Source organism: Punctularia strigosozonata (assembly GCF_000264995.1).
Source record: "Punctularia strigosozonata HHB-11173 SS5 unplaced genomic scaffold PUNSTscaffold_5, whole genome shotgun sequence".
NCBI lineage: Eukaryota > Fungi > Basidiomycota > Agaricomycetes > Corticiales > Punctulariaceae > Punctularia > Punctularia strigosozonata.
Genome location: NW_006767437.1, coordinates 1732388 through 1746825, shown reverse-complemented (window position 1 = coordinate 1746825; position 14438 = coordinate 1732388). Strand labels below are relative to the sequence as shown.

The following is a 14438-nucleotide window of genomic DNA, read 5'->3' as shown; positions in this document are numbered from 1 at the left end:
GGTGTATCACAAGTCGTAATCAAAGGGTTGCAATTCTGCATATGGAACGTACAGCTCATGAGTTGCGATTCGACGCAAAAATGGCGGGGTTGAGGCCCGGAGAGGGGCAGCCGTGAGAAGAGTAAACGTAAGACGCGAAGTTCAACCAATAGCGTCGTTGCAACACAGCCCCTTCACAAATACCGGTCCAGGGATATATACGTACCTGAGCAAGCTCAGGTAATATTCGTCCTTGTTGATTCCCTCACTTGTGGTAGCTCTAGCTCACATGGAAACGAGCTACGTCTACGCTGTAACCTGGTATTGATCACTGTGTCGACAAATTATTTTACAACATCAGTCGCTGCACATTGCTATCGTTCATATCTTCATTGTCATTTTACCTAGATGTAACATACTATAATACACAACTAGTACAGAGGGTCTTATCAACTTTTGCGACGAAGTCAAAAGGCATTTTGATGCGACGGCGACAAAGGAAAGAAAACAGGCCGAAGAAGACGACCAGAATACAGCGCCCGTGCTCTCCGGTAAAAGGGCGAGGCGCGGCGAACGCTATAGTACAGGAGATAACTTATCACGAAACGTATGGAGGGCGAAAGGCTGGTACAAGGACAGATCGGCGGTCCGGCGTTCGCGAAGGGGGAAACGGTGACGGCGATGGCGAGTCGAGGAAAACGGAGTACAGACGTATATGGTACAGTCCGACGCGTCGCGGGGTATTTGCGGGTTTTGTCGACGAAGATGGTAAGCTTGGTGCGGTGATGGTACAGTTGCTGAGGCTTGATATGATAATTCGAAGAGAGAGGCGATGATAAGGAAGGTGAAGATGGTGAGGGCAACAACGAGCGGATATCATTCGAGGCCGGCGCACTGCCGGAGACCACGAGATGGCGCGAGAGAACGAGCTCAGTTGAAGCCGTCGAAATGGCCCTTGAGGATGCGCTCGCCCATCGGGGAGGGCGCGCGGCGAGTTGATTCGGTCGCCCGACGCTGCTTGGTGCGAGGTACGGTACGGGCGTCCGTCGGCGACCCCGAGACGCTGTTCGGGGGCGGGACGGTGCCCGAGTGGCCGCGGACGGTATGAGCGCTCACAGGCTGGACAGCGACCTGCGGCTGTGAATCGATGGAAAGAGAAAGGATGAGCACCGTGTGGGCAGAGAACCCTATAGCGGAAATCACGAAGGAGGCTAACCTTGGACGCGAAGGAGCTGCCCATCGACAGCCGGCGCAGGAGGCCTGTGGCGCGCTCGTTGGGCGGTGCGGTGGCGACGGCCGCAACGACGGGCTGGACGGGCGGGAAACGGCCGGCGATGCTCGCCCGGCGAACGGGTCTCATGGCGGGCGGAACCTCATGCTCGTCGTCTGCAACGAGGATCGCGAAACCTTAAATCAGCATGCCGGCCTTCTCCCACGGGTTCAAATAGGCAACGGACCCTCCATGATGGGGCCCCCGAAACGCTTGAAGCCGGGGAAGGCGCCGGGGCCGGTGGTGGGCGACTTGGGCGCGAGGAGGTAGGAGAGGATGGGGGACGACGGAGAGGTGGAGACCTTGGGCTGTGCGAGGGACGGCGGGGTGCGCGGCGGGGAGTCCGAAGACGAGTCGGACGAGACGGACGAGCGGCGACGGTGGTGCTCGTACGCATTCCCGCTGATGGGGATGGGCGCGGAGTGGGCCTCGGTGCGGTTGTTGGATGCCATTTTGTTGCAGGTGTTCGACAACGGGTGGTGGTGGTGGTGATACGAAAAGGGCTGGCTGCGAGAGGAGAGGAGTTGCGCTAGTGCATCTGACGAATGGAGGCGGTTGTCTTTATAGATGGCGGCCCTGGTTGCGCACGGACGCCTGTGCTAGGTCGTTTCCATGTTTAGCAGGTTCCCCGCAGCTTTGCGAAGAAGGGGGAGACACCCGTCAAATTCTCGAGTCAATTGACTCCCGGAGAGGCGAAGAATCACAATCAATTGGGTTTGGCTCCAACGCAATCGACGTTTTCGCACACACCACTTGCCAAACTCGTCAGGTCCCCAGTCGGAGTCAGAGCTTCTCCCCCGTGCATCATCCTCAATCCGGATCTTATCTCGTGAATAAGCCTCTGCGCTGCCATGCTCAGCGAAACGCTTGGTAACCACCAGGCCGCTCACAGTCGTCACTTGCTACACGGAAACGGCGCTGGACTCCGAGGCGGTCGCGAGCACGCCCACACCCATCTGCCAGCGCACCAGGCTGAGCCAGACCCAGGAATCTTGCCAACACCACCCCGATACTGTCCCCCGTCACGGTTCTCTCTTGATGCTTCGCACAATCGCGGATCGCTTCCGCCCAAGGATACAGACAAAGTGCACGCCAAGGGAGTGGTAACCGATCCTTACCATCCTTATCCCGTGCCTTCCTTCGACCGTTTGGTGAGTGTTTGGTGGGAGCGATCCGTGCTCAGGTGACCTCTCGCTGACGAGGTGCTGCTTCCCCGCCTCGTGTCTCTCGAGCAAGGCGTTCTGAACGCCGGAATCGAGCACGGGCGGACGGCGTCGGCATGCTGCTCACGTCACCTCCTACAGGGGATTAGCTCGATCTAGCTTACATTCGTCTGCGACATCATGATCAGGCTGCATTCCACTCTGTGTTTATCAACTCCGAAACCTAACGTCCTCGCGAAGCCATCGACCGGTCACACGAGAAACCGCATCGCAAGCCCTCAAGCGCATGCTCATGATGCCATCGGATTCATCACCGTGCAACGACGTCGTCCACAAGAACGGCATAGGGCGCGGAGACCGTCTCGACCCATTTCTGCATCGAACGACGAACGGCGCTTGCGATCACTCTCCAGAGATTCTCAGCGGCATCTTCCGGGCTCGAACCCTACCAGAGCGCTCTCGAAAGTTCCCGTTCCTGAGGATCTCTTGCATCCCGCGCCTTCGCTGCATTGCGCTGGGAAGACGGCGGCGATAACGCTCGTCCGAGCTTTGTGCGTTGGGCAGAGGAGGTACACGACCATGCTCGCTCGCCATGACGCCCCTCAGTCCTCGCCCAGATTCCCGTTTACCGAGCCTCACTAATGTGCTGCGCACCATTTCAACCGTATCTGCGTTGCTAATCTTGTGGACACGGTTGCCTGGTATATCTTCCATGACTCATGGATGTCTTCCATGCATCTGTGCTGCTCCCCAGCTCGTGCCGCCGGTATCGTAGTATGCTTTCTCCTCGCCTCGAGTTCCGCGGATATCCTCACTGTGCTCGGTGCCGATTACACGTCCCTTGCGACCTCCGGCCCACCCATGGACGAAGCACACCGGTTGCTATACCGTCATGTCCCTCGACCGTCCTCGACATGGCCAGTTCGTTATGCACGATACCAGACAGACACTCGATCGCGGCTCTTGATTCTTATCTCCTAGGACATACGTTGCATTCAATTCAAGAGGAAATACACTCACTTACCGTGTGTTCTGATCTCATTCAGCCGCCCACCGCAAACAACCGACACGCAACGTGTCAGTGAACGGGTGTCACCATATCAGGCATGTCATCTTTGGGTGTGAATGACCACCTCATCTCCGACCCCCGTCATGGCTTGCTATCTGCACCCCACCCCTCACTTCACATTCGCCAAAGGGTTCATGAGTGCGCCTACCTGGGCGGTCAAAGCATGCCATCATACAGATATGCGATCAACACGGTCCTGGACGCAGGACGTACCATTGTCCTCTTTTTGCGGCCGCCGTTGCCAAGTTGAAGGTAAGAACGTCGACGTCCTCTCGCCAGTGATTCTGGACCCCGCTACTCACTACTTGGAGGTCTTGCGGGTAGTGGACACTCCTACGACGTTACCCCCGGTCGGGATTTCACGTTACTTCATCTTGCTATGATTACTGCGACCGCTTCCCATCCTCTATTGCGTTCTGCAGTTCGTCGGTCCTTGACGGGTCGACAGCAATCGGGCTTTAGGTCCTGCGGCCGTCTTTTCTCGGTCCACTGCTATTCTTGGTGGATGACCAGAGGCTGCTGCGACTCCTTCCTCTTGCGCTCGCAAGCTTTCGGCGCAAGCCTCGGCCCTCGAACTCGATAGCGGATATCATTCCAAGCCAGTATCAGTGGCGAAGGTTCTCCCGCGTTGTGGTCAATGCCCGTCATACTTTCTCCCTTCCAAGCCTCGCCCCTTCCGATCGACTGGGTTGCATACCGAAGCCCGTCTGTCCGTATATTTTCCGGCTAAACATATGATGAAGGACATGGAAACTGCTCATGTCACTGTGAGGGCCGCGGCTTATCGTTCAACTTCGAAGCCGCATGTGCCCAGCGCGGTCCCTACATACGCGTGTTTTTGACTCTGCCGCAGTTCACGGGTGCTGACGTCGCGAGGCCCATCTTGCGATGCGAACGTTGAGATACAAGCGGGGTAAGTGGGCTTCGCGGAAGGACGTGAAGGTGCCTAGAGACTTTCCTCGCTGGAGGTGGTGAGATGCCTTCATGCATGTGCACAAAATTTGAGCTTCGCACTGCCTGCTGCATCTGAACTGAAGCAGATATGTATTTGAGAGGAAGACACATGTAAACCCTACTAGGGGGTTATGGCGTACTGCGGACGGTGTAATCAAGACGATCATCCTCGACCTCACCCACGGCTTCACAATGACAAGTAGCGTTGCGTTGTATGCTGTGGAGGAGAGCAAGTACTGAGAGCGGCGCCACCCCCGGAGCTGTGTTGCATTGTTAGGAAAGTTCAATCAATGCCCTGGACATGGCACACCAGCATCCACATGCACGAGTCCGGCTCTTGGGAAGCCGACTTCCTCGACTGGCCGACGGGACTTTGGCCTATATATATGCTTCTCGAGATCCTCGCTATTCATATACTCTGGCAATCTCTAGGCTGTATGCACAGGCGCTCCTCATTCAACTATCGAGGCACACGGAACTCGTCCTTGTTGTCGGTCTACATCCCTGCTGCGATAGCTCTCCGCATGTCAAGGGACTGCATGGCCCCTGCTTTTACCATTGCGTCCGACTCCCATCCGGCTCGAAAAGTCCAAAAGCCCGCGGGGTGCTGTGAAATGGGGGGGCACATCCGGCTTTCGAGAAGGGCGTCAAGAGGACGTACATATTTGATGCGAACAGCCTTGAGGGATCCCTTCAACATTCTCCGGATGTACATAAAGGTGAGGTGACGGCTATATCATCCCCCTTCCTCCCCCAGGACCGCCGACCACCCTTTGCCTGCGCACCAACGACTTCACCGAGCACGATGAGCCAATCCTCAGGCGAGCGGTCCCGCCCGTGCCGACATTGACGTACTGATCGGCTCACACATGTCGTTCCAGATGCGTACGAAGCTGCCTCGGCACTGGCTTCCGACATCGTCGCGTCATCAAACGAGGAGGCGAGGCAGGCGTTCTCTCGCCACCTCGCTAACCTTGATCAACGGATCACCGAAATTAAACTTCGCTGCGCGTCCCTTGCGCCGCGGGAGCACGACTTGGCGACCTGCTTGAGCCTCTCGCGGAGCGTCGTGGAGCGCTTTTCCCTCTGCGGAGACATGCAGGAACTGAACGAAATCATCGCCTTCCTGCAAGAGGTCCTCTTCCCGGACCCGTCGATATGCACCCACCCGGACTACGAAGACCTCATCGACTGTTTAGCGACGGCGATGTGCTGTCGCTTCGAGCGAACCGCGCAGGACGAGGACGTAATGGAAGCGATCGAGCTGCACAAGGCCAGCCTGCAGCTTCGCGCCGCACACGAGCTCGACCCGTCTCTTTCGCTGTGCGGGCTGGGAATCGCCCACCACACGCTCGGCGTGGCGAGCCGACACGGCTACGACGACTACGACGAGCTCGCCCTCGGATTTCTCGACAAGGCGCTTGCGAGCATGCCCCGCGACCATCCTCTCCGCTCGAAAGCATCGAGCGGTCGCAGTCTCATCCTGTCTCGCACACACGACGGATTCGAAGACGCGGAGCAGGCGCAGCTCAAGGCAGTTACTGCGGCATGCGAAGCATTACGGCTTGCCACGCGTGGTCGCGCCGAACATGCACTCTCTATAATGGCGGCATACAAGGCTCTTGAAGGCGTAATTGCCACGCATCCGAACACGGGTCTCACACAAAAAGACCCGATATCACAAGCTCTGCATTCCATACGGACTATGCTCGGGTGCTTGACACATCCACGTTATTTCGCACTCGCTCAAACCTCCAACGACACGCCCAATCATATTTGTCAACGATACCCTAGCAAGGAACACAGGGAACCCGGAGAAGCTCGTCTCTGAATGTTTGAGGGCGGACCATCTTGAGTGTTCTGCCGTAGCTCCTTTCTTGATTTCACACAGTGCTCATTGTCTGGGACTACATGTGTCGTTTCTGCCGCGGTGGTGAAACGGGAAAGGTACACACATAGTGTGTACCACGTTACTGTAGTGTTTATACCACCGCGCACATGGACACATTGGGGGCTTTCACAGGAAACCGGAATTGGTAGATGTACTGAAATGTCCGTTCAAACCGCTTTTAATATGAACTGCCTGCCTGATCGTCCATCGAAGCGGCATTCGCCTTCACGGTCGTGGGTGGCTGTGCCCTGACGTTGGTCTTGATGGATGGTCCTTGTCTTTGCTGTTTGTTCACGTCTCGTCCCCTGGTCTGCTGAAACTCGTGTTCCTGCTTTTGGTTGCACTTGAGTCATCCCACATGCGGTTGTCACCGGCATTTAGCTTTATATCATCGATTGCAGCAAGCTTACCATGGCACGAGACCAGTAATTCCGAGTCGGTACCGCAGCCTGGTGGCCGACCATCATTGCGATTTGGGCTGCGACATGAACATGCGGTATCTCCCTCAGGACACGTCTCATTCTCCGACATATCCCGCAGCCCAGACCTCTACGCGCTGCGTGCGCACAGTGTCAAGCGCCAACGACTCCACTACTTCAATGCGGAGCAATACTTATTGGCGAGGAGAAGTCGACTGCATGTTACCAGCAAAGATAACCCTTGGGAGGAGGACGAGATCATAGGGCCGGACGTGGAGAGCCGGGAGACCCTTCTCTTGTTAGCGAAGATGACGAATAACGCATACCTCAATCCTGGGGAGACCGGCTGGTATGACCTGGGAGAGGGCTGGAGTGCTGTACGTGCGTCGCCACGGTCTTTCCTCCTCTGAATCGACGAACTGATCTGACATTGATCCAACGTTTGTAGGATTATCCCATAGGATGGGAGCCTGACGACGATGGCTTTAGGGGTCATGTCTTCGCAACTCCGGATAACTCGACTATCGTGGTTTCCATTAAGGGTATGTTCTTGTATCCAACATTCTCCCTACCTCCGATTCTGACCCCCCTCGTAGGGACATCGGCCGGCTGGTTAGGTGGTGGTGGTTCGACGACGAAGAAAGACAAACTGAACGACAACCTCCTGTTCTCCTGCTGCTGCGCATACATCGACTTCACCTGGACGCCCGTCTGTGATTGTTACAGAGGAGGATGGAAATGCGACCAGAACTGCCTGGAGAAGGCGTTGATAGACGACAGCCTATTTTATCCCATCGGAACTGTAAGAATCCAGACCCCCCTTTCGCGCAGATGACGAGCACTAACGAACCACAGAATCTCTATAATAACATAACATATCTCTATCCGGACTCCAACATTTGGTTAACAGGGCACTCTCTCGGTGGTGCCCTTGCATCTCTCCTTGGCGCCACCTTCGGCATGCCTGTAGTGACGTTCGAAGCCCCAGGCGAGAAACGAGCCGCAAGGCGCTTACATCTACCTATCGCTGTGCGTCATCACGTCTTCATGATTTTCGGCAGCCCGCCCAAACTAACCTCCCGACGTAGCCATCGATGCATCACATCACCCACGTCTACCACACCGCAGACCCGATCGCGATGGGCACCTGCAACGGCATTGTTTCCTCCTGCGCGATTGCAGGGTACGCGATGGAGTCCCGCTGCCACCTCGGCAAGACAATCGTGTACGACACTGTTAGCAATCTCTCCTGGTCGGCGAACATTCGCACGCACGGTATCGTGCGCGTTATCGAGGACGTGCTTGGTAAGCCATGGAAGGACGCAGAGGAGCGCGGGCGGGAGGTACCCGAGCCCAAAGAGGATGCGGAGGACTGCGAGGAGACCGAGTGCTACAGCTGGGATTTCGGCGATTATCCACCCAAGAAGAAGTCGGAGGAAGAGCCGGAACTGGGCCGAGGGAGATGTGGGCCCTAGACTCGGTATCGGTACCTCGTATTCGTACGGTAAGGGCGGTGCTTCATACACGGCTAGGTGACATGTAGGGATAGAATTTCTAGGATGGGCGTAGGAATGGGCATGATTACGAGGAAGACAGAATATATCTGGTGAACACCTGAAAAAACCAATCCGTGCACCCAAGAAAAGAAAAGCCTGCTGGCTATACCAGCCCTCTACCGGCCATTAAGATTGTATCCAACACCGCCCGAGTGGCTTCGCGCCAAAACCAACTCAGCCCGGTTCTGCCAGAGCTCAGGCGTCTCTTCACTTCGTCAGCGGTGGTCGAATGACTGATCTGCCCAGGCGAAGCTTTTTTGCGGCGTATCCGAATGGCAACCGAAACCAAAGGAAGGATGACGAAGACGAAGATGAAGGAGAGAATATGTGTTTTCGAGTTAAGGTAGGGTTTCAAAGACTCCTTTAGCAGGGCGAGAATCGTGGGCGGGCGGCGCGATATGGATGTAGGTTCCACGGGTGCCGGCGGCAGGTGAGGCAGTCCGCGGCCCTGCAAGCCCGACGAAGATGCGGCGGAGGAACGGCGGTCGTTTCCAACGCGTGCGTCGGCTCTGGCTTTCCCCTGTCGCTGCTGGGACGGACTGGGGGCATGGGAAGCGGTGCCGTTCGGCTTCGGCGCGCCCGTCGTCCCCTGCGTGAGCGCGCTCAGCCCGTGTGGGTGTGTGCTAGGTCGTACAGTGCGAGTAGATGTAGATGATACGGAGGAAGACGACGTGGATGTTGAGGGTGCGGGAGAAGGCGGGGACCGGGTGCCGTTTATCGCCGTAGCTGGGGTGGGTGTAGGTGTCCGTGAGGGAGAAGGTGTGGATGCGCGGGAGGCCACTTGACGCTCATGCAACGCGTCCAGGGATGCCAACAAGCTCTAGAGGTGAAAGGTGAACAAATTGTGCGCTATAATGAAGATTGGCGGCTTGCCTGCTTGACTTCTGGGGATAACTCCCTTTGCCAAGCGAGAAACTCCCGAGCGTATCCCCATTGTTCCAGTCTCGGGAGTATCTCCAAGACGTATATCTCCACGACCTTGCGATAGCCCTCTTCATCTGATGCAGTAGTATCAACTTCCACCCGTCTGCTCAACCAATCCTCGGCCATGGTCCTACCACCATCTGCACAGGATAGCTTCAGAGCAGACAGAACCAAGGTAAGGAGGATCTGTGCGGGCAAGAAGCCGGGGTTTGGAGAGACGGCTTGTGCGGGCGTAAATAGCTGGACAGAGCGGTGATAGAGCTGTGAGACTAGCGCAGGGGCTGACAGCATAAGGTTCGCTCGTAATGGTGAGGGCAGGGTCCGCGGCTCGTTGCCGAGGACATGGGGCGGCGCAACGTAGATGGTAGTCTCAAGCGTAATGCGTAGTATATCCCATTTCTTCCGGTAGGGGTCTAGCGAGTCCGAGTATGAAGAAGGAGGGGAAAGGATGGAGAATGCGGAAGAGAGCAAGGAATGGGTCAGCGCGACGTCGCGGTGGAGGAATGCCTTGGCGGCGCGATTGTACAGCGAACGCAGCGTCGCTTCGGTAGAGGTTTCAGGCGACGAGGAGGCCTTGACGGCGATCGAGCTCGACGACGCGGGGGACATCGTCGTCGTTGTAGAAGACATGGTCGGGCAGGCGGCGAATGGAGAGCCGGCAATTGCACTCGCGAAGGTCGCGGTTGCGACCCCGGATTCACGTGAGAAACGTCGGCTCTTGGGAACAGTGAACCCCATTCTAGGGGCTGATTTTCACTGAACGGGGACGGTCATGAGCAGCCTCATCTCGTCCCTGGCATGGTAAGTTTCAACAAGTCGTATTATGATCATGTACTAAGCGATCTGACAGGGTGAAGCGAGGAGCTGCTGCAAGGCACCCGAAAAAATATGTGCTCGATGATCGTGAACTCGAGCGCGTGAGCGCACTCGCCAGGATTGAGCTTGAAGATGCCAAGACAGAACTAGCGAGGGCGCATGAGGCGGCAAAGTCCATGGGCAAAGGCGCGGAGGGCACCGAGGCCGATGATACGGGCGAGGAAGAGGATGACGAGGATGCATGGGTCGAGTAAGTGTTCACACCCTGACGCGGCATGGGTGCAGGAGGCTTAAAACAGACTTTGCCAGTGAAGATGATGATGCAATGGACCAGGATGACCCTGCACCAAAACCGAAGGATGATCTTTCACAGTACAATCTGGACGAATACGATGACGATGGGCCAACCGCAGGTTAGTCACCACCGATTATGAATAACCTCGTTATCAAGCCGACGTGTAGATCTTGGCCCTTTCAGCAACATCAAGGGCTTACAATATTATCGGGACAATCAAGAAGATCCGTATATAACGCTCAAAGAAGTGGGTCATTATCCACCTGCATTTCTGTGCATTTGCCTAACCTAGGGTCTACTCAGGAAGAGGAAGACAACGAGCGCGAAGAGCTCGAAGTATACCCTACCGACAACCTCCTAGTCACCGCCAAAACCGAAGAAGAGGTCTCGCAACTCGAGATCTACGTCTACGATGACTCCTCCGAGAACCTCTACGTCCACCACGACCTTATGCTCCCCAACTTTCCCCTCTGCCTCGAATGGCTCGATTTCCCTCCAACGACTTCCTCCTCGTCTGCCGCCGAAGCGTCTCCCCTGGCCGGCTTCGGCAACTACATCGCAGTGGGCACGCTCGACCCGGAGATCGAGGTGTGGAGTCTGGACGTCGTCAACCCCGTCTACCCAGACGCCGTCCTCGGCCGACCGGACATCTCGAACGCGCACGTCCCAACTCCTCTTGGCACGGGCAAGAAGAAGAAGAAGAAGACTAAGCACAGGCCGGTAGCCAGCGGGTGGCACGTCGACGCCGTACTCGGGCTGAGCTGGAATCGGACGCACCGCAACCTGCTCGCAAGCGCGTCGGCGGATCGCACCGTCAAGTTATGGGATCTATCGCGGTGCAGCCCGGGGAGGGGTGGCGACGAGAACATGGAGGACGGCGAGGCAAGCAGCGGGGGCGCCATCAGGAGCTTTGAGGTGCACAAGGATAAGGTGCAGGCCGTGCAGTGGAACGAGCGCGAACCGACGGTGCTGCTGACGGGGTCGTACGACCGCACGGTGCGCACATTCGATTCGCGTGCGCCAGACGCGGGAGTGGGTGCTGTTGTCGGGGCGGATGTGGAAGCGCTGAGGTGGGATCCGTGGGAGGCCCATTCATTCTATGTGCGTTCCAACCTGGAAACTACATCGAGATCGTCTCCTAACGCCCGTTGTTTCTTAGGTGTCACTGGAAAATGGCATGGTCCTCAACTTTGACGCGCGCACGCTGCCGAGCGACCTTTCTTCCGCACCGTCCTCCGCTCGCTTCATGCTGCAGGCGCACGACGGCGCAGCTTCTGCTATTGACGTGAACCCACACATCCGGGGATGCATCGTTACCGGTGGCACGGACAAGATGGTGAAGGTTTGGAACGTCACCGAAGGCGAGAAGATGAGCGTCAGCCTCGTCACTTCGCGCGATCTCGGCGTCGTATGTCTCTATCTGTCCCTTCATCCGATCTGCTCGCTGAAACGCCTCGTCATACTTACAGGGCAAAGTGTTCGCCGCATCGTTCTCGCCCGATGACCCGCTCACGCTCGCCGCCGCGGGCTCGAAGGCGAAGCTGCAGATCTGGGATGTAGGCGCGAACTTTGGTGTACGCAAAACGTTCGCGCAAAAGCTGAAGCAGGCCGGCAAGGAGTTGAAGGAGAGAGAGAAGAGCAGCGGAGGCGTCGTGGGCGTGGAAGACGATGATGAAGGGAGTGAGAGGGGTGGCGGAGTGGACGAAGATTGAGGGCACGTTCATGTCTTCGCAATCGCTGTACCCGTCCATGTTCACATGCGCTGTCTGGGAATGGGCCTTGGCGCGATATATGTACCCCGAGCCAACGTTCAGATTTAGATGACCGGGCCCTCAATGTGATAATCGACGATCTCTATAGTGAGAACTACGGAGGTTTGATCTCTGCTAGATCCTGAGGGACAGAGATGCAGAACCACGCGCGTTACTTTTCTTCTCTCTAGGCTTGTGAGCCGTCTCTGCCTTATACAAGAAAGTAAAATTCCTTAGGGCTCGAGGATAATGCCGCATAACAATAATGGAGACTGCAACATTAATACTATCATACACACAGATCGCGCTCCTTATCCGTCGTTTCACCAGTCGTACTCACGCCCCGCCACCCTACCCTTGTGCTTTGACATGACTATCGTATCCACGGTGCCTTCTTCGTTCCTGATTATGCGAGCCGTTTTATCATCCGCCAACCACTCGGCTACTCGGCTACTCAGCGAAATGGTCCCAAGCGTGCGGCACCCATTCGCCAAGTCCAGCGCGACTCGTTCAAAATTATCTGGCGTGTAAAGGGGAGCTGGATCGTAAGTATCCACGATCAAGTCCCGTTGCTTGGGATCGTCCTCTACCCATAACCGGCTGACTTCAAAGAACGGTTTCTGGGTGTAATTCTGGGGGCCAGAGATGCTTAGGTGCCTTAGCTTCGGCATGAGGGACAATGATGATGAGATCGCGTCCTGTCCGATGACGATTGGAGCCTTGTTCAACGACGAGGAGTCAGATTGCTCACCAATCGATCGCAACTTGGCCCCATCAACTCCAACTCTTCAAGGTTTGGAGCAGCTTTAGCAACGCTCATGACGTAGTTGCCGTCGAAATAGCGTTGGAATTTCTTGCGGCTCTCCTGGGAGGGGTGACCGCGCTCGTCTTCTCGCCATCCGTGACCATTCTCTGCTTTGTTCTTGCTATTGGTCGATGCTCGCAGTTGAATACCCAGAGACCGCAGACGTGGTAGTATACCTCCTGAAACCCTTGTGCGTAGGAGCCATACAGCTTGTGAGTTTGATGTCTCGAGAAGATCGAGAGTAGTCAATTGGTGTCCGATATGCGGCAAGACAGATCTGGCGTTTACGAATGTACACTGGTATAATCCAAATAAACTCCATATTCGATGACTAACACCTGAACGCACCTTAAGCACCTTCAAGTTTGGCAGCAACCCGCCGTGGAACCCAACAAACCAGGAATCGCCCATGTAAATGCCGATCTCGACACGGGTCAACAGCGGATGTCGCTCGAAGAACTCTACGGTGTCCAGATCACACCCTCCTGCTTCCAGGATGAACGAACTGAGGCGAGGGAATGTCATATCCAGCAGAGACAGCTTCTCATCAATCACGATGTCGCCTGGGCTAGCTAACTCCAACGCTTGCAAATTATCGCGTATGATGGGGTCGCCGAGCCGACGCATCAGGCCAGTCATGTCAATGGCAGCACTTTCAATTGAGATGTGATGCAGCTACAATATCGCGATCGTTCAATCTTGTGAAACAAATGACGATCATGGGTGCTTACCTTCAGCTGAGAACAGGCCGCAGTGGACACGGTCTCTGGATCATCTCCCTGACCGATAAGTCCCACCAACACCAGTTCGCTCAGATGAGGGCAGCGAGTCTCAAGGCATTTCCAGAAAGGCGGGTCAAGCTGATGAAACTCTAGTTCCTCGCCCGATTCTCCGTCCCATTGCCACCCGCCCTCCAGGATGATGGCAAGAGATCGGAGCTGGGGGAAGACTCCATTCGATATCGAGATGTGGAACTGAGCAAGGACATCAACCTCTGCGGTCGACGTTCGCGGAGTCGAAATGATAAGGTTTTGCACGTAATGCCCGAGGGGTGGTCGGTCTGTATTCTCCTGCTCGACCGACATTCGAGTAATGGCTGCCCTGCAAAGTTCTTCCCCTTCGATTCGTACATGCCTGTAAAGCAAATGAGGTATGACGATCGTGTTGACACGCCGGCACGTCAATGACAGCGATAAAAGCGTCTGCGGTTTCCACGTCAATGGAATATGCTCGGAGACGGCATCTATGAGCTCTGGGAGAAGCGTCTGCATGTCTGGGCCGGATAGAAGGCGTTGGGTGTAGTGGCCAGAGTCAAGAAGTGGTACACCTGATTTGCAACTCCCCCCGAATCTTATACTTGAGTTTTGCCCGGTGATCCCGGAAAGGCTGATGTTTCAAATGTTATACCTCCTTGCCACCCGTTTTGATGGGAGACTATCACTTTCCAAGACTTTGCGATTCAACGTCCAGCGTCAAAAAATCCTGACATCGATAGACAGCAGTCCTCCGCGAGTGCATAGTCTGCAAATTATCTCAAACCCAGAAA

At 55.9% G+C, this 14438-nt stretch overlaps 5 protein-coding genes across 5 annotated transcripts; 2 read left to right on the top strand and 3 right to left on the bottom strand.

Annotated features, from left to right (window-relative positions):
- Positions 1-427: 427 nt before the first annotated feature.
- PUNSTDRAFT_125937 (uncharacterized protein) lies at positions 428-1701 on the bottom strand (the record flags this gene model as incomplete). The annotated part of the gene is made up of 3 exons (XM_007383170.1): positions 428-1116; positions 1196-1365; positions 1437-1701. The coding sequence occupies 3 exons, from the start codon at positions 1699-1701 to the stop codon at positions 910-912; spliced, it is 642 nt and encodes a 213-aa protein (XP_007383232.1). The 3' UTR covers positions 428-909.
- Positions 1702-6673: 4972 nt separating this feature from the next.
- PUNSTDRAFT_101920 (alpha/beta-hydrolase) lies at positions 6674-8377 on the top strand. The gene is made up of 5 exons (XM_007383169.1): positions 6674-7122; positions 7194-7287; positions 7342-7547; positions 7601-7774; positions 7834-8377. Exons 1-5 carry the CDS (start codon positions 6685-6687, stop codon positions 8218-8220), a joined length of 1299 nt encoding a protein of 432 aa, XP_007383231.1. The 5' UTR covers positions 6674-6684; the 3' UTR covers positions 8221-8377.
- A 773-nt stretch (positions 8378-9150) lies between these two features.
- On the bottom strand, positions 9151-9963 carry PUNSTDRAFT_66832 (uncharacterized protein; the record flags this gene model as incomplete). Its single annotated transcript, XM_007383168.1, has 1 exon — positions 9151-9963. The coding sequence occupies one exon, from the start codon at positions 9961-9963 to the stop codon at positions 9151-9153; it is 813 nt and encodes a 270-aa protein (XP_007383230.1).
- A 31-nt stretch (positions 9964-9994) lies between these two features.
- On the top strand, positions 9995-12181 carry PUNSTDRAFT_101917 (WD40 repeat-like protein; the record flags this gene model as incomplete). The annotated part of the gene is made up of 7 exons (XM_007383167.1): positions 9995-10026; positions 10076-10291; positions 10351-10454; positions 10504-10583; positions 10640-11437; positions 11496-11744; positions 11806-12181. The coding sequence occupies 7 exons, from the start codon at positions 9998-10000 to the stop codon at positions 12046-12048; spliced, it is 1719 nt and encodes a 572-aa protein (XP_007383229.1). The 3' UTR covers positions 12049-12181.
- Positions 12182-12448: 267 nt separating this feature from the next.
- PUNSTDRAFT_125934 (uncharacterized protein) lies at positions 12449-14163 on the bottom strand (the record flags this gene model as incomplete). Its single annotated transcript, XM_007383166.1, has 4 exons — positions 12449-12785; positions 12839-13189; positions 13241-13567; positions 13624-14163. Coding segments are annotated over 4 exons (1554 nt in total), but the record flags the coding sequence as incomplete, so codon positions are not given.
- Between the last annotated feature and the right edge of the window lie 275 nt (positions 14164-14438).